Source organism: Peromyscus californicus, unplaced genomic scaffold (genome assembly GCF_007827085.1).
Source record: "Peromyscus californicus insignis strain IS unplaced genomic scaffold, ASM782708v3 Scaffold_23__1_contigs__length_62951481, whole genome shotgun sequence".
Taxonomy (NCBI): domain Eukaryota; kingdom Metazoa; phylum Chordata; class Mammalia; order Rodentia; family Cricetidae; genus Peromyscus; species Peromyscus californicus.
Window position 1 is genome coordinate 32,676,562 of NW_026294534.1, and position 23,924 is coordinate 32,700,485.

At 37.2% G+C, this 23,924-nt stretch overlaps 1 protein-coding gene across 23 annotated transcripts in view; it reads left to right on the forward strand.

The window, feature by feature from the left end:
* Pcm1 (pericentriolar material 1) overlaps window positions 1-23,924 on the forward strand; it is a 100,565-nt gene that overhangs the window by 41,811 nt on the left and 34,830 nt on the right. For all 23 annotated transcript variants that reach the window (XM_052752095.1, XM_052752094.1, XM_052752099.1 and 20 more), the window contains 10 exons: window positions 1,407-1,558; window positions 1,686-1,815; window positions 3,325-3,465; window positions 4,269-4,459; window positions 7,369-7,566; window positions 9,201-9,420; window positions 9,526-9,671; window positions 10,400-10,590; window positions 13,632-13,803; window positions 17,507-17,865. In XM_052752095.1, coding sequence (XP_052608055.1) covers window positions 1,407-1,558; window positions 1,686-1,815; window positions 3,325-3,465; window positions 4,269-4,459; window positions 7,369-7,566; window positions 9,201-9,420; window positions 9,526-9,671; window positions 10,400-10,590; window positions 13,632-13,803; window positions 17,507-17,865 — 1,900 coding nt within the window. The remainder of the gene's footprint in view (window positions 1-1,406; window positions 1,559-1,685; window positions 1,816-3,324; window positions 3,466-4,268; window positions 4,460-7,368; window positions 7,567-9,200; window positions 9,421-9,525; window positions 9,672-10,399; window positions 10,591-13,631; window positions 13,804-17,506; window positions 17,866-23,924) is intronic.

Sequence of the window (23,924 nt, forward strand, 5' to 3'; positions counted from 1 at the left end):
TACAGTTATGAAGTAACAATGAAAATAATTGTATGGTTGGAGGTCACCACAACAGGAAGAACTGTATTAAAGGGTCATAGTGTTAGGACAATACGATTGAGAACGCCTTTAAGATCACAAAATAGTGCATAGAAAGACTGAAGTATGAGAAATGAGCTTTGTTTTGAATTATTTCTCATACTGTATTTTTCCATGTGCTATTTTATGAAAATATTTCATATACAGCATCTTCATTTCTTAAGTTACAACACAGTTCTTGCCAGTTTCCTCTTCATATGCTCCCTGGGCTAGGTTAGTCTTTTGATTGATACAAAGACTAGACTAAAATCACCATCTCAAAGTTCATAGTTCTATAATTAATAAGAATCAGGTCTAACTCATTATGATTTTATTAGAATATTGTGTCCAAAAGTTAAAAATTCAGATGTAATCTTTAGAAAAAGCATGGATTATAAATAAGTTAAATATTTTCAGGAACATGCACAAGCTCATTTCAACTTCTACCAATCATTGCATTAGTTCAACAGAAGAAACAAATCTACTGTTAGTAAGATAAAAACTTTGGTTGTTCAAGTGATCACTATAGATTTTAGATAGGATATTCTTTTTAAAAAAAGGGGGGGGTGTGTCTCATCCTGTATCTTGGGCTGGCCAGAAGTTCACTATGTATAACCCAAGCTGGTCTTTAACTCATGGAGATCCTCTTGATTTGTTAGCCTCTTGAGTACAGGAATACAGGACTGAGCCACCTTGTCTGTCTCATCATCGTTTGTATCATTAGTATTAGTACTTGTTAGGGAAATTAAAGGTAAAATTGAGTAAATGGGGGAAATTTTTAAACAGATAGTAGACAGGGATTATTTGCAATAATATAAAGGTTGCATCTTAAAATTTAACATTGTTTCCTGCTCCATAGTATTTTTCTTAGCTTCTTTATATTTGACATAAAGCTATTCTTTGATAACTCATTATCTCAACAAAATAATAAATGGCAAGTTAATTTGTAAAGGTATCTTAGTACATAACACTGTAATGAAATATCTGAGGTTCGTTAACTTTTTAAAGAAAAAAAAGCTTATTTAGTTTACAGTTTTGGAGGTGTTAAGGGTCCACATTCTGGCTAAGTGTTGTAAGACCATGCAAGACAGTATGTGGCGAAAGATAGGCGTTTTAGGGCCTTAGGCATATAAGGTGATCAATCCCCAGCACTACAAATAGAAATTTTTAGGTTTACCACTCAATTTCTTATCATTAATAGAGCACACACTTCAGTTTTTTGTAAAAATTATTTATATCCTCTACTGTATTAATTGCTTTATGTTTCATAGCCTAGTCAATCATGTAAAGTATAAAATTGATAATATCTTTGGATTTCTAGATAGTTTTATATAATTGTGCTGTTTCAGGATGATGATGCAACTCAAGTGGGTGTCTCTGCCAATACATCAAATTTGGGTGATTTCTATGCAGCAGAAGAAGATACGAAACAAAATTCAAATAATGCACGAGAAAATTCTAATAAAACACAAAAAGATACTGGAGTAAATGAAAAAACAAGGTATGGTAAGCTTTTGGCGTTCATAATAAAAATTCAGAGCCAGTTATTTTGCTAATCCTTACTGTGTTGTATTTTGCTTAGTATAATTATTTTATTGAAGTTCACAGATGTGTCAATTTAATTATAGAGAGAAATTTTATGAGGCTAAACTACAGCAGCAGCAGAGAGAGCTAAAACAGTTGCAGGAGGAGAGGAAGAAACTGATTGAAATTCAAGAGAAAATTCAAGCCGTGCAGAAGGCATGCCCCGACCTTCAGGTAATTACAGAATGTATTTCTGTCAGCGTGTCTGAAAATGGTTTAAAACCTAATGTCAGCTTAGAGTAGTCTGTCGTCTTTACTGCTTCCTAGATGGCAGGCTATGTTTGCTAATGTTCTGATTGCTGAAATGAACGAACTAATAATGAAATGGATTTGGGTTATCTTTTTACTTTGAAAGTACTACATGGGAATCAAATGATTGCTTCTGTTTTTGTATTGGGCTAGTTAACAATTTTTCATGACTTGAAAATTTATAACTATTATCACATTAAGATATTCTGGCTACCTTTAGCAGTTACAGATCAGCATTCTATTTTTATTGATCTAGGATTACACAATAAAGCTTTTAAATCATCATGCATTATCTAAATAAAATAATTATGTATAGCTTTAGTTTTAAATTTATATGCTTTTGCTTATTATATAGTATGCTGAGATGGATCAGAGAATAAGATAACTTTGCCCATGGTCAGTCACATTAGATGTAAAGTTGATATGGAATAATATTCTTTTTTGAGATCTTCCTAAAAAATACATTAATTAGCTTAATTTGTGTGTGCACGCACACACATGCACAAGCTTGTGTGGAAACCAGAGGTTGATGTCAGGTGGCTTCTGTTACATTTCATTCTATAAATAGTCTCTCTCACTCAACTGGGAGTTTACTGATTGAAGTGCACACATAGCCAGTGAGCCCTTGGGATCCTCTTGTTTCTGACTCCCAGACCTGGGACTACAGGCCCGTGTGCTATGCCTGGCTTTCTGTGTGAGGCCTGGAGAGCTGAATGCAGGGTCTTGTGCTTGCACACCAAGCACATGACCCACTTGAACCATTTCCTCAGTCTAGGTAACTTTACTCTGGAGTTGAATTTTTGAAGAAAGAGAAAAACATCAAATTATGTTTCTAATACAACTTTTTTCTAAGTTTTTTTAAAAATTTATTTATTTTTACTTGCATTGGTATTGGTATTTTGCCTTCATGTATATCTGTGTAAGGGTGTTAGATCTTGGAGTTACAGACAGTTGTGAGCTGCCATGTGGGAACTGGGACTTGAACCCAGGACCTCCATAAGAACAGTCAGAGCTCTTAACCACTGGGCCATCTCTCCAGCCCATTTTTCTAAGTTTTTACTTTTTCTGGTTTTTCTAATCTTTTTGTCCTTTATCCTCCATATAAATAATGTCCAGAGGCGTATGTGCCAAGGTTGGGTTGAGTGTAAATCCCCTGCCCAATATTTCAATATTTGATTCCTATTGTTTTTACTGTTCCTGATGGTTGCTTCTCATCACCTTTAGCCTGTTACCATCTTTGTTTTCTTCTGTCGTCTTTGGATTATGGTGGCAATTTTAATCTCAATAACGATTAAATATGGCACTAAAGATCTAGAGAAGTAAAATAACTACTTTATGAAATAAATTCAATTATTTTAGTACTTTATAGTAGTATTTGTTTTATATATATTCATATATGTTTGTGTGCATATGTTTTGTTTTTTATTCATTTAGCTATCAGCCACTAGTATGGGTAGTGGTCCTACCAAAAAGTATCTACCAGCTATTACTTCAACTCCGACTGTTAATGAAAATGAGACCAGCACAAGCAAATCTGTTATTGAACCTGAAGATTCTTCAGTAGTAGATAATGAGGTATGGTACAGTGTACTTACTGCGTGTTGCTCCTGAGTTGAATCCTAACTCCTGAATCTGTAAAATAGTTTTTTTATGGGGAGGATGGGGAAAGAGGTATGCTAGAGATGGGACTTTGGGGCCTTTCACCTACTGGATGGGTCATATATATGAAGTGTATTTTCTGTGTCTTTTGTTTCTTTTAGTTGGGGAATAAATCCTCCCCCCCCAAACTATATTGATATTGTTTCAGAACAGTTGCATTCTTTATTAGCAAATATGAGGAGCAGTTATCGCAAATACTAATCATTTCAGTTAGAAGGGCCTATTCTTTAGCATTTCATTTATAGTTGATTTGCAGAAAAATAATAGCTTTTTCCAAATAGTTCATGAAGTATATTGAATATTTCTTGTTTTCATGAATGGTTGATCACTGCCTTTTTCTTATCCCTAAAATACTCTTTAGCCCTTATAAGCATCTTTAAAAGATTTCAACTTTAGTATTTTTAATTGTGTGTTAGTTGTGGGGGGAGTGTAGGTGCCAATGGAGGTCAGAGGTGTCAGCTATCCCTGAGAGCTAGAGTAATGGGCAGTTGTGGGTTACCGGATATGGGTGCTGGGAACTAAACTCGGATCCTGTGCAAGAGTGGCACACACTCCTAACCACTGAGCGATTTCTCTAGTTCCATTTATGGATATCTTAGAATGAAAATAAAAACATTAAAAATAGAGTATTGTTGTACTGACAATATCATTAAGACTTTTATTCTTTAAGGCTTTAGCAAATCCAAGTATTTACTTGACTCTGATCTTTAAAATAACAGTTGTGGTCAGATATGCGAAGACATGAAATGTTAAGGGAAGAGCTACGACAGAGAAGGAAGCAACTTGAAGCTCTAATGGCTGAACACCAGAGGAGGCAAGGTCTAGCTGAGACTTCTTCTCCAGTGGCTATATCGTTGAGAAGTGATGGATCTGAGAACCTGTGTACTCCTCAGCAAAGTAGAACAGAAAAGTAAGGAAGTTTTTTCACATGTCTTTTTAAATATCGTTTACCCAGATTAAAAGCAAGGCAGACTCATTTTCCTGCACAGCACAGCACAAGTCAGCTGTTTCACTGAAACGAGGATTTTTCAGTATGTGGCTAAGTGTAACTCAATCCAGCCAGCCATTTTCTGTTCTATAGCTTTTCTTTCTGGTTCAGTTACTATGATATTTGATCAGATGGTGATGATACAGATCTGGTTTTTTGTTTTTTGTATTTTTCGTTTTTCAAGACAGGGTTTCACTGTGTTTGACTGTTTCACTGTGTTTCACTGTGTAGACTGCTTTGACTGTTCTAGAACTTGCTCTGTAGACCAGGCTGTCCTCGAATTCACAGAGATCTGCCTGCTTCTGCTTCCCGAGTTTGAGTGCTGGAATTAAAAGTGTGCACTATGACCTCTTGGTGAAACAGACCATCTTTAAAACTTACTTTCTTTGCAAAGTTTTATACTTATAAAATGAAAAATATATGATGTTTTGTGGTTTTGTCAGACTAGACTGATACATTGTTTTGTGACAGAGTCTCATGTAACAAAGACTGGCCTTGACCTCCATATGGAGCTCAGGATAACTTTGGACTTGCTCCTACCTCTACCTCCTCAGTGCTGAGATTATAGGCAGGTTCCATCATGCCCAGTTGAAATACTTTTTAATCTTAAATTGTGTATTTACCATTTGTAAGGTTCCTGAGGATAATCCTAAAGCCTTTCTATGTAAAACATTAAACTTCTAGAAATAAGTTTGAAGGTTCCATATTTGGAATAGTTGTAAAAGAATTAGTTATTTGTAAGATAAGTTAATTCGTTATATAGCAGTATTTAATCTAAAAATTTGAAACCCAGATATGTTGCAGTCTTATCTTTTCATATCTTCAGATGGCGTTTCCAGAATATTACATGTGCTCTCTTCCTCTTAGGAGTTTTCATACCGTGGAATCTCATTGTGCATTTTACTGAATAAACTATGTGATATTCTATTCTGTTCTGGCCAGAGTCCAGATCATTTCTGCTTTCACAGAGTTCTTCAGATATTTTTGATGAGCATCTGGTTTCAGAATCAGTGGTGTAGAGTCTCGCTTCTTAACCTGTGGATTATGACCCCTCCTATGGGTTCATGTGACTGAATGTAACTGAATGGAGGCAGGGCTTTCAAAAAAAATTTAGTTATTTCAAACATACAAAATATATTCAGAATTAATTTATTACTAATATATTCAGCCAAAAGTATATCCAGAATTAAATGCAAAGTGAATCCAAGGTGTTCCAGTATTGACAACCTGTGTTGCAGCATGTGATTTAACTATAGCCTTGGTGCTAAGAAACATACATGTGCACTTTGTACTACCTGCAAGGCCACCCTGCCATATTGACAAAGGCTGTCTGAAACATTTGTATGTTATGAATTGCTGTGTTTTACTGCACATACAAAGTCTTCTGCTTTTAAGAAGTTTAGTTGTGAAAACATTTGTTTTCCTATCATGCCTCATCCTGTTAGTACCAAATTTAGTCTGTCTTTGGATTATTTTTTGTTCCAATGTTTAATTTAGAAAATTGTACTTTGAGTTGCTGACTTTTGAATTTACAAAAACAATAAGAAATGAATTTTGGCTTAATTAGGACAGAATTTCCAATAATTTCCAAAATGATCTTAAACATCCTTCTGTAATTTTATATTTCTTGTGCAAAGTAGAATTCTAAGCATTTAAAATTGAGCTCAAAATATTTATTAATGAACTCTGAAAAGCAATAAAGATGTTCTGTATACTTCCGTCTGAAATATTCCTCCTATTTTAATTTTATTTTTCAATTATGTGTGTGTATGTAGGAGTGTGTGTACACCTGCACATGTGCCTGTGGAGGCGCTAGCCATTGGATCTCCTTAAGAGCTATAATTGTGGGTGGTTGTAAGCTTGTCCTATGAGGATGCTGAAAAGTAAACTGAGGTTCCCTAAAAGAGCAGCAAGTGCTCTTAACTGGTGAGCCATCTCTCTAGTCTAGTCCCCAAAAGATTTAATGCCTTTTTTTGTTTTGTTTTTTTGAGGCATGATTTCTCTGTGTAGCTGGCTATCCTGGAACTCACTCTGTAGACCAGGATGGCCTCGAACTCAGAGATCCACCTGTCTCTGTGTCTTGAGTGCTGGCATTAAGGGTATGTGCCACCACTGCCTGGCCAAGATTTAATTCTTCATGTGAAAAATGAGCATGTCATCCCCTTAGTATTTTTTTGATAAAATTATATATATGCCAAAGAATTTTCAAAAATAAAATTCTTTGTGATTATCAGAAGATGTTTAAATTGTATAACTATTTCATACATCTGTATACTCGGGGCATGTAAAAATTTCTTGAATGGAAAGGGATCATGAGAGGAAACAGTTTAGCATGTCTAGGCCTAGAATTGTGTGTTTTAATATCATAGTCAGTAGATATGGTGGCCATTTAAAGTAAGGGTTAAAATTTCATTTTCTCCCCCATCATATCAGCAGCATTTTAAGTGTTCAGTATTCATGTGTACCTATATCTGCTGCATAGCTGCATGGGGCAGCACTGATAAAGATCATTACACTATAGTAGAGCATTCTGTTAGGTAGCACCAAAATAGAGAGCTATCCCTCAAGGAACGGCTGAGGGAAGCTTAGTTTAGGAAAAAATTACAGAAGATGTGATGGTTATTTTAATTTCTTTGAAATATTATTTTGTGGAAGGCAAACTACACATTCTGTATGACAGCAGCAGAAGAGAACACCTCACAGAATTACTATGATTTATGAAATTTTGTATATGTGTATGTTTTCATATATATACAATCTTGAGCATTATAGCTCTTAAAATATCTAGCTATCTCCATGCTGATGCCTGTTTTATGTCTCATTATCCCTAGAACAATGGCAACTTGGGGAGGTTCTACTCAGTGTGCCTTAGATGAAGAAGGAGATGAAGATGGTTATCTTTCAGAAGGAATTGTTCGGACAGATGAAGAAGAAGAAGAGGAGCAGGATGCCAGTTCCAATGATAACTTTCCTAGTTATCATCCTAGTATGAATCAAAATTCTTACAATGTAAAGGAAACTAAAAATAGGTTAGTTTCTGTGTTTAAATTTTACTTGATTTTGAGTATCTCAAGTCTTTATGACACCAGTCAATTCTGTAGTTCACATCAACTAACCAAGTACCCTGAAATTCAGTTCAGTAATAGTACCATCTACTCAAAGGTAGTGCAGATCTTACAAATTAAAGATTAGTCCCACAAGAGTATTCTTTTTAGTGCAAATACCCAGCTTAACTGTATTCTCCTGTTCATTAAAATGGAGTTTCCACAATCTGTCTTTAGATTTAATCATTTGTACAACTCAGGCAATCACATTACCAATTTATTTTGAATTATTCGACTTGGCCATTTAAAGTGGAATCGTTATGAGGCAACGTCTAGAGTGAGAAAGTGTGTACAGTGCTTCCGCGCCTTCTTTGGGTACAAGCATTTTCATTGGTCACCACCCTTGAACTTCTCTGAAGTCATTATTTAAGAGATTTTATGGAAGTTTCATTATGTAGCCATGATTGACTAAATAGATAGGCCATTGATAATGAGACTCAATCTCTGGTTCCATTTCCTTCCCTTCCCTAAAGGTCAGTGGGTGGGTCTGGAAGTAACAACCTTTTAGTGACATAATTGGATTTTCTGGAAACCGCTCCCTTCATCGTGAAGGGCTTTCTAAGAATTGAGTCTTTGTTATAAGCTCTGGCTTTGTTAAAGGGGGCTTCTTCTGAAAAACAAAAGAGAATCTGCCCCTTGGGAGATTCTAAACATTTTAGGGGTAGGGGGTACCCAGAACACGGGGGTGGTTCTTAAACTAGAAACATTTTTTTTTTTTTTTTCCTAACACAAAGATGTTGCTGCAATAGATTCCACCTAGACCAGGTCAAGTATCATTCCTAAGCTTTCATCTTAGCTCCTGGTTGGGGAAATTAAGCAAAAAATGAAAAATTTCAGGTAGTGAAAAAGTTCTGGTAATAAACTAATTGTATTGCTGGCAGCAGTGGTATATCCCAAAAGTCGCAGCTGCTCCTTGAAAAGATCACTTGAGCCCAGAACAAAGTAGTGAGACCTTGGCTTGAAAACAAAGCAAAGCAAAAAAACAAGACAAAACAAAACAGGAAGCAATATTGTTGTTTATGGTTTTTTTAATTATATTTTTGTGTGTGTGTGCATTTTTGTATATGCATATGTGTCGTGGTGAACAAATGGAGTGCAAGAACACCTTGCAGGGATAGATTCTGTCTTTCTACTCTGTGGGCCCTTGGGATTGAACTCAGATTATGAGGCTTGGTGGCAAGTGCCTGTACTTGCTCAGTCCTCTCTGTTCTGCATTGTTATTTTTAGGAGTGATAAAACTTTATGAATAAGTTAACTAGATACAGTAGTGCCACTTGATAAAGCATGAAGAATGGAAAAGTGCTCTAGTCAAAGAAAAGTTTTCTTTTGTAGAATATAGTTAGATTACAATGTAAGAATATAAATGAGAAAGACTAGAAAGCAGTTAAAGAATAATTGAATGGACTGGAAATCTGTGATTTTTTTTTTCCCTCTATTTTTTCATGTTTAATACTGAAGAAAGAAATACTGGTCCAGAGACTAGGATTTGATGTTTGTTGCTGTATTTTAAAATTGAAGTTGTCGCATGTGATGACTTAAGGCTCTGAATTCTGCATTAGGTGGAAGAACAATCGCCCTGTTTCAGCAGATGGCAATTACCGTCCTTTAGCCAAGACGAGGCAACAGAATATCAGCATGCAACGACAAGAAAACCTTCGATGGGTATCAGAGCTCTCTTACATAGAAGAGAAAGAGCAGTGGCAAGAACAGATCAATCAGCTAAAGAAACAACTTGATTTCAGTGTCAACATTTGTCAGACTTTGATGCAAGACCAACAGGTAAATTTTATCTTTGAAATGTATTTTTTTAATTTGCATAGTTTTGAATCAGTACAAAATTCTTCAACACATTGGTTAACTATTGCCAAAATTTTTTTCCAACAGACTTTATCTTGTTTGCTGCAGACTCTTCTAACAGGTCCTTACAGTGTTATGCCAAGCAATGTGGCATCTCCTCAGGTACACCTTATAATGCACCAGCTGAACCAGTGCTACACACAGCTAACGTGGCAGCAGAATAATGTTCAGAGGTAATCTGCTTGATTGAAAGTATTAATACTGTATAGTGAGTGCCCAGTGAGAGCTTTACAAGTCCCTTCAAGGAGAAAGAGGCGCATGAGCCAAACTGCAGGAGGTCTGTTACTGCAGGCCTGATTTTTGTTTATAAAATTTGTATTATATACTTAATGTTGGATAAAATATATAGTAAATAGCCGGGCGGTGGTGGCGCACGCCTTTAATCCCAGCACTTGGGAGGCAGAGCCAGGCGGATCTCTGTGAGTTCGAGGCCAGCCTGGGCTACCAAGTGAGTTCCAGGAAAGGCGCAAAGCTACACAGGGAAACCCTGTCTCGAAAAACCAAAAAAAAAAAAATATATATATATATATATATATATATATATATATATATATATATATATATATATATATATAGTAAATAAATTATACCACAGTAAATTAGTGAGCAGGCAAAAATTTAGGTTCTGGTTTATACCTATGTCTGTTAGAACGAAGCTCAGTACTTGTTCCATTGGCTAAGTTATTGAATTAGGCTAGCAGAGCAAGCAATATTTGTTGTAGGGTCAGAGCAGTCTGTCTATTCTAAGTGCTGTTCAGTCATTTCTTACATGTGTTATTTTTGAATTTAGTTTGTTGATGGTACTTTTAAATTGACTTTTTGTTTGACTTTTAAAATTGACCTTTTTTTGTTGATGGTACTTTTAAACTGACTTTTAAATTACTGGCTTAACTTTTTGTAGGTTAAAACAAATGCTAACTGAACTTATGCGCCAACAAAGCCAGCATCCAGAAAAAACTAGAAGCAAAGAAAGAGGCAGTAGTGCATCACACCCCTCTTCTCCCAATTTATTTTGTCCTTTCAGCTTTCCAACACAGCCTGTAAATCTGTTGAATCTGCCTGGATTTACTAACTTTCCATCATTTGCACCAGGTAGGTAACTGAAAAACTGAAGGAAAAATAAGTAAATGCAAAGATTTTGAACTGGGTATGATATTTACATGCCTAAAATTCCAGCACTCAGGAAGTAGAGCCAATAGGATTAGGAATTCAAGGCCATTCTCAGATACATACTGAGTTTGAGGCCAAACTGGGCTAAATGAGATCTGTCCCCAAAAAGAAAAAAAAGAATTTGAAATTATAATTTATGTATTATATTGATTTTTCTTTTTTATTGTTTCAGGGTGTTTTATATGCATATAATGTGTTGAGCAAATTCCCCCTCCCTATGGATTGATTCTTCCTATATCCCACATCACCACTTTTCCCTCCCAACTCTCCATGTACTCTTTGTTTTTGTTTTTAAACCTACCAAGTCCACTTAGTGTGCTATTATGTGCATGGATGTAGGCAGTCTACTGGGGTATGAGCAGCATTCTCTCTTCCTCCCTTAGCAGCCGTCAATTGACAGTGGCTTTTCAAGAAGGGATAGGACTTTGTGAACCCCTTCCCCATCCATATTACATGACTGTTTTAAAATACATGATACCTTTATTCTTTGGAAATTTCCTACGTGCATAAAATGTATTGTGGTCATATTCACTGCCCAGTCATCCTCCCTAATCTTCCAGATACATCCTCCACCCTCTCCCAACTTTTAATACTTTTTTAAAAAATGACCAAGTCTAATTTAGCTGTAGCTGCTCATAAACTCCTGAGTGTGGGGCCATCCACTGGAGCTTGGGTGACCTACTGGGGGCTGCACCCCTAAAGAAAACTGATTCTCCCTCTTCCATGACGTCACTATGTCAGTAGCTCCTCAGCTAGGGGTGGGGAGGTGGGGCTCATGAACCCCTCCCTCTTCCATGCTAAACTGTTGACTGCCTTGATCTTGTATAGGCCTACTGCAGACAGCCCAGTTGCTGTGAGTTCATGAATGCAGCAAGAGTCCAAAAGACACTGTTCACTCTGGTCCTCCTCAAACTCTAGTTCGTAAAAACTTTTTGTCCCCTCTTCCTAAATGTTCCCTGAACTATGTGGGTAGGGCCTGCATTATAGATGTCCCATTTGTGGCTGAGCACTTCATTGACACGTATTCTCTACTTTGATCAGTTGTGAATGTATTGCATGAATTTTTGGCATGTTTTAGAGTTGCAAGAAACACTGTTAAAGTTACATTTTTCTACATTGTTCTCTAATGAAAAGTTAAGAAGCACGACTGCTAACAAAACTCAGCTATTTATTCAGGGGAAAGATATGGATCTTGTTTAAGGGCTACTGTCACCAGGCAAAACATTATAGGGGAGTAAAAGATGAATAAGATAGTACTTAGGAGAAGCCATATCTTGGTGAGTATATTTAGTTTAGGGTTTTATTTATTAAGGTGGTTTTAGATGTTTTTATTGTTTCTTTGCTTTGCTTTGTTTTCCCTTGATATCCAGGTACTATATGTTACTGAGATCCAAAGATGAGTTAAGATTAAATCTTAAAAAGAATTCAGAATTTAGTTAGGAAGGTTAATAATGTTAATAAATGCTCATAGCAATGCATTGATTGCTATAGTAGGGATACAAATACTTGGAGAATATGAGCAAGTTGGTTTTAGAAAAGATGTATTTAAGCTAAAGGATGAATAGGGTCATTTCCTTAATGATTAAAATGGGAAAAGCTTTTTAACCACTTAAGAGTTTCAAAGCAATAAAATATCATTTGGAGAATTTAGAGGCAGCTCAGTGTGCCTAGTGTTCAGAGCCAAGGCAGGGAAGTGATTGATGTAGCTGGAGAGGGGCAAAGACCTTTGCTTAAGCTTTATATTGCAATTAAGAGGGACTACAGAAGTATTTTGAGCTGGGGAATAACATGAGATTTTTTTTTTCTTTTTCGGAGCTGAGAACCAAACCCAGGGCCTTGCACTTGCTAAGCAAGCACTCTACCACTGAACTAAATCCCCAACCCCAACATGAGATTTTTATTTCAGGAAGATTATACTGTGGTACTATTGAGGGATTGGAGGGAAGGAGCTAAGAGTAACTGACTCGAAGGCTTCCATAGTGATGTTAGGGAAAGAGGGATAGCCTGATCAAGGGTAAAGAATGGCAGTAATGGTAAGAAAACACTTGAAAGTATTAGAATAAGTTAAGTGGCCAGTTGATCACGAAGGAAGAAGAATTGAATGTATTTGCCAAGGAATATAAAAAACGTAAAGGTTGAGAATTCTTCATGAATATTAATATCTATATTCACAATATATTTCCTTAACAAGATTTTCAAAGTATGGGCGTTAAAACTTGAACAGGCTCTTTTTTACTTCATGAATATTGACTAATATTGATAGCATACATTCTTTGAGTAGGCTTTTAAGCAATAAATGACAAGATGCATCTGTTATTCATTTCACATTTATAATATTCATACCCATGCCAAATGAGTGTAGTATCAATTTCATAGCATTATTTTGAATATTAAGTGAAATTGTATATAAAGTACTTATAATTGAGTCTGGCACCGTATGATAATTTGATAAGAGCATTGTTAGTTATGACTTCTAGTTCTTTTTTTAAGATTTAAAAAAAGATTTAACTTTTAACTTTTAATTATGTATATATGTGTGTGTTGTGTGTGTTAAATGTGGGTTTGTGCACATGCGTGCAGTGCCCATGGAGGCCAGAAGAGGGCATAGGATCCCCTGAGACTTGAATTACAAACAGTTGTGAGCTGCTGAGTAGGTGCTGGGAATGAAACCCAGGTCCTCTGGAAGACAGTGTTCTTAGGAGGTATCCAAGAGCTGTTTCTCCAGCCTCAGCTTCTAGTTCTTAAGAGAGAACCATGAATGACTTTATATCACAAATACCTCAGATGGAGTAGACTGAGCTGTAATAGTAAATGAGTAAATGAGCATTAATTTATTGAACTGACAGTTTGTTTTGATAGGTTTGGACTGGATATTTAGTTAGTTAAAGCTCTTAAAAATAAATTTTAGTTTCATTTAAGGCTAAGGTACTTCTTCATTCTTTTCTTTCCTGTGTTTTTATTAGGAATGAATTTCAGCCCTTTATTTCCTTCTAATTTTGGAGATTTTTCTCAGAATGTTTCTACACCTACTGAACAGCAACAGCCATTAGCCCAGAATTCTTCAGGGAAAGCAGAGTATATGGCTTTTCCAAAACCTTTTGAAAGCAGTTCTTCTATTGGAGCAGAAAAGCAAAGGTACTTGTTTGTATCAAAATCTGATGCTTTGATAGAAATGGGCCACCAGCCCAAACCTTGTGGCCTATGGAAAGACCTGTGTCAACAGGGCTTGACCTCTCCAGACAGGCTCTGTCACCTCCAGAGCATCCATCCCAAGCTGTAGCGGCTCCTGGACCACAAAGCGGTAGCAGAGGGGAAGAAAATAACAACGGCCTCACTGTACCTTCTTACAGTTGTATTCAAAGCAATAAATTAAAATGGCCACCAAAAAAAAAAAAAAAATTGATGCTTTTACCACTCACTCAAATTTTTTTTTTAATATTACATATAAATATTACATGTGCGCGCACCTGCACATGTCTGTATGGGGCGGTGTCAAAAGACAATTTGAGAGAGTAAGTAGGTTCTATCTTCATACCATATGGGTCCTAGGGATCTAACTCAGGTTGTTATCAGGCTTGGCAGCTTTAACATGCTGACCTGTATTGGTGGCTCACAATTTACTTTGTGACACGGGGAATTTTTGTGATTGTGTAGCTTGATACAGTATTGGTATCAAATAATAAATAGATATCCCTCGATCTTAAGAACTAATTGATAATCCTTGTCCAACTGCCAGAGTTTTGGTCCAGGGTATCTTATGAGATTCATATGACATCACCAGAAATGTATGATTTATTCTTGATTTGATGTTTGCCTTTAGGTTTAAAAAGTTCAATGTTTGCCATCTTAGTATTGAAAACTGATAGTAACTGCTAGGGAATAGTTGTTTGATTCATAGCCTCTGAAGACCATTCAGATATTATTATATTGAGTATTATTTGATTATAAAAACAACTTTTAGCTGGGCATGGTGACACATCCTTTGAATCCCAGTACTTGAGAGACAGAGGCAGGTAGATCTTTGGAGTTCAAAGCCAGCCTGGTCTATATACTGAGTTCCAGGCCAGTGAGGACTACATACTAAAATTCTGTCAAACAAACTTTTATCTAGGAAGTTTTGATGGTACATGATATCAGCCATAGTTAGGGTTTTATATTCCTTTTTTTCTTTTTTCTTTCTTTTTTTTTTTTGTTTGTTTGTTTGTTTGTTTTTTCGAGACAGGGTTTCTCTGAACTTTGCTCCTTTCCTGGAACTCACTCTGTATCCCAGGCTGGCCTTGAACTCACAGAGATCCACCTGCCTCTGCCTCCCGAGTGCTGAGATTAAAGACGTGCCACCACCGCCTGGCTAGGGTTTTATATTCTTTCTTTCTCATGTTTATTAATTTTTAATATGATAATGTCCCTAGCTATAATCTCCGACACAGTAGTGTAAAAGAAGAGGTCTGGCTCCAGCCATCATTCTTTAGGCATTTTTACAGCTATATACATAAGTTTTATAATTACATTAATCCAGACAATTATTTTGGTAGCTAACTTGGAAAAAATCCCTATAATCTTTTTTTAGTTTGTTTGTTCTCAGAGAAAATAGGCAAATTGAGCACAAGTAAGGAGCAGCAGGCAAGGCAGCTTCGAGAACCCTGCCTGCAGCCTCGTTGTGGTTTTCTTAAAAACAACCCAAAAACCTAGAAGAATGAAAAACTTAGATAGCAGTTGGACCCAATATTCTGTTAGAAATGTCTTTGTGATTTTTTTCTACCTGACCCCTTTATAAATATGTAATCCATAGTATACCCCCACTTGGTAATCTGATTGGACATGTCTCAGTTTCCTAAATTAGCATTTGCCACTGTTCATTAAATCATGAACTTTGGAGGGACACTTGATGGATAAATAGATAAATCTTAGAATTCCTGTGTTATAGTCACCTAGGAATTATTTCCTCTCCCTGACATTGTTGACTCCTTTTTATTAGTTATCCTAACAGTTTTATCTGTTAAGTTCCTTGTTTCATTATGAAAGCATTTTTTCACCAGAGCTTGACACAGGGATTAGTTGCCATTTAGAAAGGAGATTGAGTGAGTCACAAGCGATGAGTATTTATGCAAAGCTTCAGTGAACTAGGCTTCCTATTGTGATTTTCCACTTTATCATCCATGTTTTATACACCCTCAATATGAAAACTACTTTGATTTTGCATTAACCATGTCATGTTTAGGGTGGAACTACATATCTTGTTTTAGCTACTTGAATTATTTCAAATTAGGTATCTTTATCTTACCAAATCTGAACTATCATAGATAACATAGACAGCCCAGGTTAAGTGACTAAAGATAATACGGAAGCTCAGACCTAGTAGTGTTTTATAAAGGTCATAAAACTTACTGTAAGAGACAGGTGGATCTTTGTGAGTTCGAGGCCAGCCTGGTCTCCAAAGCGAGATCCAGGAAAGGCGCAAAGCTACACAGAGAAACCCTGTCTCGAAAAACCAAAAAAAAAAAAAAAAAAAAAAAAACTTACTGTAAAGTGCTAGCAAGTAAATATTTTAAGCCAGGCAGACCATATTCTGTCTGTTGTAGCCAATCATCTATGCAATTTTTATTATTTAAAAAAAAAAAAAGCCAGGCCTTTAATCCCAGCACTGGGGAGGCAGAAGCTGACGATCTCTAAAGATGAGAGAGGCTGTGTGCTCACTGTATTTTATAGGGACGGAAATGGTGATTTCGCTGGGCTTGGTGACACATGCCATTATCCTCAGCACTCAGGAGCTAGAGGCAGGAAGGTCTTTGTGAGTTCAAGGCCAGCCTGCTCTACAAAGTGAGGCTAGCCAGGGCCGTTAACACAGAGAAACCCTCTAGAAAAACCAAAAAAGAAAAAAAGAAATGTGAATTTCATGTATAACTTCCATATGTGGAATATTTTTCTGATTAAAAAAAATAAATAAAACTCTTAAGAATAGAAACAAAGCCAGGCAGTGGTGGCATATGTCTTTAATCCTAGCACTGGAGAGGCACAGGCAGGGGATCTCTGTGAGTTCCAGGACAGCCTGGATCTACAGAGTGCGTTCCAGGATAGCCTGGACTTCCCAGAGAAACCCTGTCTCAAAAAACCAAAGAATAGAAACAAACAAACCTAGTTCACAGGTCATCTAAAACAGGTATTGGCTGAATTTGTTCTATAAGCTAGAAATTTCTGACTCTTGAGTTAAAATATATAGGTCAGTATCTCCCAAAAATATTCTTTGTGAACATTTGCTAGGCTCTATGATAAAAAGTTGTATATTTCTTTTTTACACTTGCTCTTAAGACATTATAAGTACACTGGCATATAAAAAGTCCTGAGAAATCCTGCATACCTATTTAGTTTTATTTTGTATATTTTTAAAATAAGTGGCAGCATTTAGCAGATACAATTTGAGAAATGACATTAGACCAACAGAAACTACTCAGTGAGTAATGCAGTATACTAGTGAAGTGGCCATTTGTTCTCGCAAGTTCCAGTTTGTGTGAAATGCTTTGAGCAACTCATGTAGATTCACAAACTATCAGCTCAACTCTTTCACAGCCTTTTCTACCATGTTTTGCTTGTTATGTTTTATATCTTTGAATTTATATTTTCTTTCCTACTCTTTACATCATAAATGTTAGGTCTTTGATTTAGACTTTGCCAAGATAAAAGTAATTTGTAATATGTAGTATTTACACATTGAATGCATGTTTTTGTGGAAACTTTTTCTAGCCTGATGATTTTATTCACCTAAATTTATTCTGTATATGGAGATTTCAATAGATATAAATAAATCTTAATTGTGATGTCTAAAACTTTTTTTATTGGTAAGGAATCAGAAACACCCTGAAGAGGAAGTTGAAAATACCAAGACACCGTGGTTATATGATCAAGAACGGGTAGTAGAAAAACCACTCTTCAAGACTGGATTTGCAGTGTCTGTAGAAAAAGCTACAAACAGTAACCGCAAAAATCAACCAGATACAAGCAGGAGAAGACGCCAGTTTGATGAAGAATCATTGGAAAGCTTTAGCAGTATGCCCGATCCCATAGATCCAACAACAGTAACTAAAACTTTTAAAACTAGAAAAGCATCTGCCCAGGCCAGCCTGGCTTCTAAAGACAAAACTCCCAAATCGAGGAGTAAGAAGAGGAATTCTACTCAGCTGAAAAGTAGAGTTAAAAATATTGGTAAGTTTTGAGATTTGTTGAGCATTTATAGTTAAATACAAGAAATGTTGGGCTTCTTAATTTGACATGCTGACATTTTTATACAGCTAAATGTACAAGTATTGTTGAGACCCACTTCAGCCATTTTTAGTTAACTCTATGGTTTTTAAATTCCTAAGTAGCATTTAATGTATTTTAAAGCATTGCATTTATTCTTTGTGCGTCTTAAAATTTCTCATTTCATATATATACATATATATATATATATACACACATAGACATATGAAATATATATAGTATATATGTACACATCCACCAACTAGCATGTTTTCCCTTCCAGTGTCATCTTTCTTTCTTTCTTTAGTTCGTTCGTTCGTTCGTTCGTTCGTTTTTGGATAACTAATTCCAATTAGTGCAGCCCATATGTGTATGGGTATGGAGCCATACACTGGAGGCCAGGAAACGCTGATAGTGGGAACACTTTCAAGGAAGAATGATTCTCTTCCAGCAGCTGTCAACTGTCGAGAATCAGCTGGGCAGATGTTCTCTTAAATTTTATGTTACTGAAAAATTGCCTAGATACCGAACTTTGTTTTTTTTGGCTTTTCAGTGTTATACCAGGGCACTACATTGAATTTTAATCAAGTCTTCTTCCTAGATTCTTGATGAGTCATTTAATGGGCTTCTAATTCTTAATACAGTGTTGGTTTGGTTTTTGTCCTTTTTTTATTGTTATTGTTGTTGTTTTGGTTTTTTCGAGACAAGGTTTCTCTGTGTAGTTTTAGTGCCTCTCCTGGATCTCGCTCTGTAGATCAGGCTGCAGGCTGGCCTTGAACTCACAGAGATCCTCCTGGCTCTGCCTCCCCAGTGCTGGGATTAAAGGCGTGTGCCACCACCGCTTGGCTACAGTGTTGTTTTTTATTACCATAAATAAAACCACTTTTTTTTTTTGGTTTTTCGAGACAGGGTTTCTCTGTGTAGCTTTGCGCCTTTCCTGGAACTTGCTTTGGAGACCAGGCTGGCCTCGAACTCACAGAGATCCGCCTGCCTCTGCCTCCCGAGTGCTGGGATTAAAGGCGTGCGCCACCACCGCCCGGCCTAAAACCACTTTTAAAACAGGTTTACTTGTAGATAAACTAGTGCTTCATTGAATTTTGTTACTGAATATCATATTGAAGTTCTTTTTATAGCACTGCTATGTGTACTTGATTTTAAAAAGTAGGTTCTTCTATACTTTTCTTAAAAGTTTACCAAAGTTCTAGATTTAAAGTGGTTTTTTTTAGTTAAACTCTGGAATGTTGTAGATAAAGATCACGTGCTTAAGTTGGTTAAACAAGAGACCCATTCAAGTAGATCATGCTATTTTTCTCTGAGACAGACCCTATGAACAATCACATAATTTTGGATTTCTTGGTTCTTTGTCCCCACAAATATTCTGATATATAACTGAAGGAATGTGAGCAGTTTTTATTGTAACGTTCTCTCATTTAGCTAGATAATTTGATGTGCTGGGGGCAGTACTCCTTAAACTTTTTAAAGTTTCTTATGGACTCCCATAGAATACTGTTTTAAGTAGAGATTCTGATTCATCAAAAGACTGAGGCAGGGTTATTGAGAGTTCAAGGTCAGACTCGGCTACCTACTAAAACCCTTTTTAATAAACAAGCAGACAAAATACAGATCCTGCTTTAGTTGGTCTGGAAGAAATCTATGTTATTGTGAAACCCCTTTATTTCTTTTTTAATTATGATTTCTTTTTTAATTCCTGAGAATTTCATGTTCTGTAAAATGAAATATCAAACCCAACCCCATTTCCTTCATCCAACTCCCCACATATTCCCTAACATGTCACCTTCCCAGCTTTGTCTTTTTTTCTTTGAAGGTCTAAATTTTTTTTATTTATGACAAAGTGTTGCATGATCTCTTTCACTGGTAGATGGCCTTGAATAATCTATTCAAGAAAGGTTGTTTAGTCCAACTTTATGAAACCTGTGTCCTTTGCATACTGATGGAAACACTGCCAAAACTTGTTCATATTTCTGGATCAGACTGTAGTTGTTAGAGTAGGCTTGAAAAAACACCAGAATCCTGCCCAGAACTGTGAGCAACTCTGTAGAGCTGCTGGTGACCCATCTTGCCTTCAGATGGCCAACGAAGGAGAAGACTGTCTTTCTTTTTTTGATACCCCACTAAGTCCAGTTAGTGTTGCACATATGTGTAGCTAGTTTTCCTGCCTGGCCCACAGTTAGGACAAATCTCTGTCACCCGCCAGTCCCATAGCCGCTCAGACCCGACCAAGTAAACCCAGAGACTTATATTGGTTACAAACTGTATGGCCATGGCAGGCTTCTTGCTAACTGTTCTTATATCTTAAATTAATCCATTTCTATTAATCTATACCGTGCCGTGTAGCTCATGGCTTACCAGCGTCTTCACATGCTATTTGTCATGGCAGCGGCTGGCATTGTCTTCCTCTGCCTTCCCGTTCTTTCTTTTCTCCTCTCTGTTAGTCCCGCCTATACTTCCTGCCTAGCCACTGGCCAATCAGAGTTTTATTTATTGACCAATCAGAGCAACACATTTGCCATACAGAACATCCCACAGCACACATGGGTGGGTCATCCACTGGAGCACAAGGAGTGTTGCCAATGGAAGGAAACACCTTCCAAAAGACTGAGTTTTTCTCCCCCAGCAGCTGTCAAATGCCAGTTGCTCTTAAACAAAGGAGTGAGGCCTGAAGAGCACCTCTCCCATCTGTCTGTGCCAGAGTTTGGCTGGCTTGATCTTGTGCAGGGTTACTATATCTGCTGTGGATTTCTGAGTTCTGTAACCATGTCATATCTAGAAGACAGCATTGCACTGCACTTTTCTCCATCCTCTGGCCCTTATGTTCTTGCTACCACCTCTTTCGAGACATACCCGGAGCCTTGGGACTTAGGAGATGCTGTTGATAAAGATCCTATTTAGGACTGAGTATTCCGTTTTTTTCAATGTTTTGACTAATTTTGCATCTTTGCAATGATTACTGTCCACTGAAAAAAGAAGCCTTTCTGACCAAGACTTAGAGCATCTCACATCTGTGGATATAAACATAGATATTTAGAAGGTAATTTTACAGTGACCATTTAGAAAAATAATAGTAGCAGGTTCAGTTCTAGGGCTTAAGACCTCTGAAGCCTTGGGATTTTGATCAAGATTATAGTACCAGGCATGAAATTTTCTCCTTTGGAGCAGGGCTCGAATCCTGTCAGTATTGCACCAGTGGGCACATCTTGCCATTCCATCTGTATTGTGGCATGCAGGATCCAGCACTGGGTAAGATCATTGGTGTCTTTTCTCTCTCAGCAACCTTCATAGCTCTGTCTGGCATTATAAAAACAAAGGAAGTTTCCCCTATTGGTTTGAGATTGATATCTCTATGGCCTACAACCATAGTGTGTACTGTCTTCAGCAATAGGGTCTTACCATGGAATTATGGTGGGTGTCTTAGGGTTTCCTTTTCTGTGATAAAGTGCCATGACACCAAAAGCAACTTAGGGAGGGAAAGCTTTAAGTCAGCCTTCAGTTGTAAGCCATCATGAAGGGAAAGTTAGGGCAGGAACCTGGAGTCAGAAACTAAAGCAGAGGCCATGGAGGAGTGCTGCTTACTGCCTTGCTCCCCCTGACTTGCTTAGCCTGTTTTCTTCTAACTTTCAGGACCACCTGCCCAGTGTTGGCATCGTCCGCAGTGGGCTGGTCCCTCCTATATAGTCATTAATCAAGAAAATGCCCAAGAGACTTACCTGTAGGCCAACTGAGAGTCCCTCTTCCCAGATGACCCTACCTTGTATCAAATTGATATAAAACTAATCAACACAATGGGTAACCAAGTATAGCCTGTGGTATTTTGTATACCTTTGGAATCTTCCTGACCAATAAATTGTAGGGAGGTATCTCCTGACTTATATTGCAATTTTCATATAATAATTCATGTCCTCTGGGAGCTACATTGTCCACCGGTGCAGGGTAATTCCATGCAGACATTTCTTTTTGTTTTTGAAATTAGCTTACTAACATGGTTTCCTTCATTTTGATTAATTCACGATCTATATCTCCTCTTCTACTCTGTCCCCACCTCCATTCTTGCTTAGTCCTTTACCCTACCTCCCCCACTATACCCTTTTCTTCTTTCATAGCACATGTATTCTACTATAACTCCAATTATATTTTACAAATGGATTTTGAGGTAGTAGACTTGAATAGGGCTTCCCATACCCCCTTCCTTTGGATTGGCCTTCCTTACAACTCCTTGGTTTTACCCATACTCCCCCAAGCCTTTCTACTCCCAGTAGTGTCCCTTCCCAACTCCAACTGAAAAATGCCCCTTTCTGGCTTCCTATTGTGCTCCAAGTTAAACACACATGGAACAAATGATTTGAAGCTAGAATTTGCATATAAGAGAGAACATGCAACGTTTGTTTTCTCCACCTAAGTTACTGCACTCTTAATTCTTTTTCTAATTCTTTGCATTTAACCTGCAATCATGATTACATCTTTCTTTACTGCTGAGTAATACTGTAATGTGTTCTTATCCATTTGTGAGTTGATAGACATACAGGTGATTCCACTTCCTAACTATTGTGGAGAGAGTGGTAGGGAACATTAAAATGCAGCTGTCTCTGTAATAGGATGTAGTCTTTTGAGGATATGCCTAAGAGTCAGATAACTGGGCCATATGGCTATTTCTAGTTTTTGTTTTGTTTTGTTTTGTTTTGAGAAACTTCCCAAATGATTCCCAGCATTGCTGCCCAAGTTTACATGCCCACCAACAGTATGTAAGAGTTCCCCTGTCACAGCATCTGTACCAGTATTTGTTGTCATTAATATTGCTGATCATGGCCATTCTGTTTTGCCATATATATGGTTCAGCTTTTTTATGTTAGGGCAAAATTGTTACTCTGTTCTTTGTATTGTCTTCCTTCATGTGTAATTTTAAAAATATCTGCCCAAATAATATTCACATTTGTTCAGCTGGCATTCACTGCCATCGTTAAGGCCCCATTTCACAGCAGAATCAAACAAGATAGCACTAAAATTGATTTATATATGACAGAATCAAATTGTTGACTACACTCTTGCTTTTTAGAGTATAAGCCATTGATAAGGAACATTGACATTTATAAGCTCATTAGAAATAAACAGACTTTTGGAGCCAGCCTGTACTAAAGAAATCAGTATACACTGTACTAAGACTCCAGAGCAACACTGAAACAAAGTGATCCAGGAGACAGTTTCATCTTTAGCGATTTTATAGTCCACTGGTGTACTGCAGAAGTGAGTCAGAAAGTTCTCCTGTTTCATTAGAAGCTGTGAGGGTGTAAGCATGCGTGTTTTTTTTCTAGACAGCCTTCCAGAGAGAGAGGATAGATAGTGAGAATGGGCCAAATAGCAGCCCTGTGTTCCAGGAAGCTGATAAGAGTGGGTCAGCTCTTCCTTGAGTGGCTGGGATGTATGCAGGGCCTTCAGAATGCCATGGCTGATGCCTTTCCTGACACTGAAGGCATAAGTAGAAGTGCTGCTGTTTCATGTAGCTGCTCCGGTCATGCGGAGTCCAACAACCAGATATGAGAGAGTTGTGGACAGACATGAGAGATGAGAGCCTCAGAGTGTTGTGTGTTGGTCATGCTTTCACAGTACTGTCTCACCTGGCCAGTGTTAATATGGAGTATTAACCTTTACTACTTCTGCTGTTCCCCTTGAAGGAACTTGACCTGCTTGCTCACATTGTAATTGAAGTTATTTGAGAGGCTGAGTATGGAGGATTGCAAGTTTGAGGCCAGCTTGGGCACATTGTGAGATACTGTCTCAATAACAAAACAAAACCCAAATGCCCTAGAGATAACCCGTTAGTCACACATTAGTACCTTAACTTAGAAATCCAGATCTTGGATAGGAAGGATGGCTCATCATGTAAAGATGCTTGCCACCCAGCCTAGTGACCTAGGTTCCATCTCTGAGATCCCCATTGTGGAATGAACAGATTTCCCAAAGTTGTCCTTTCACCTCTACATGCTGACACAGCTAAACATATACATAATAAA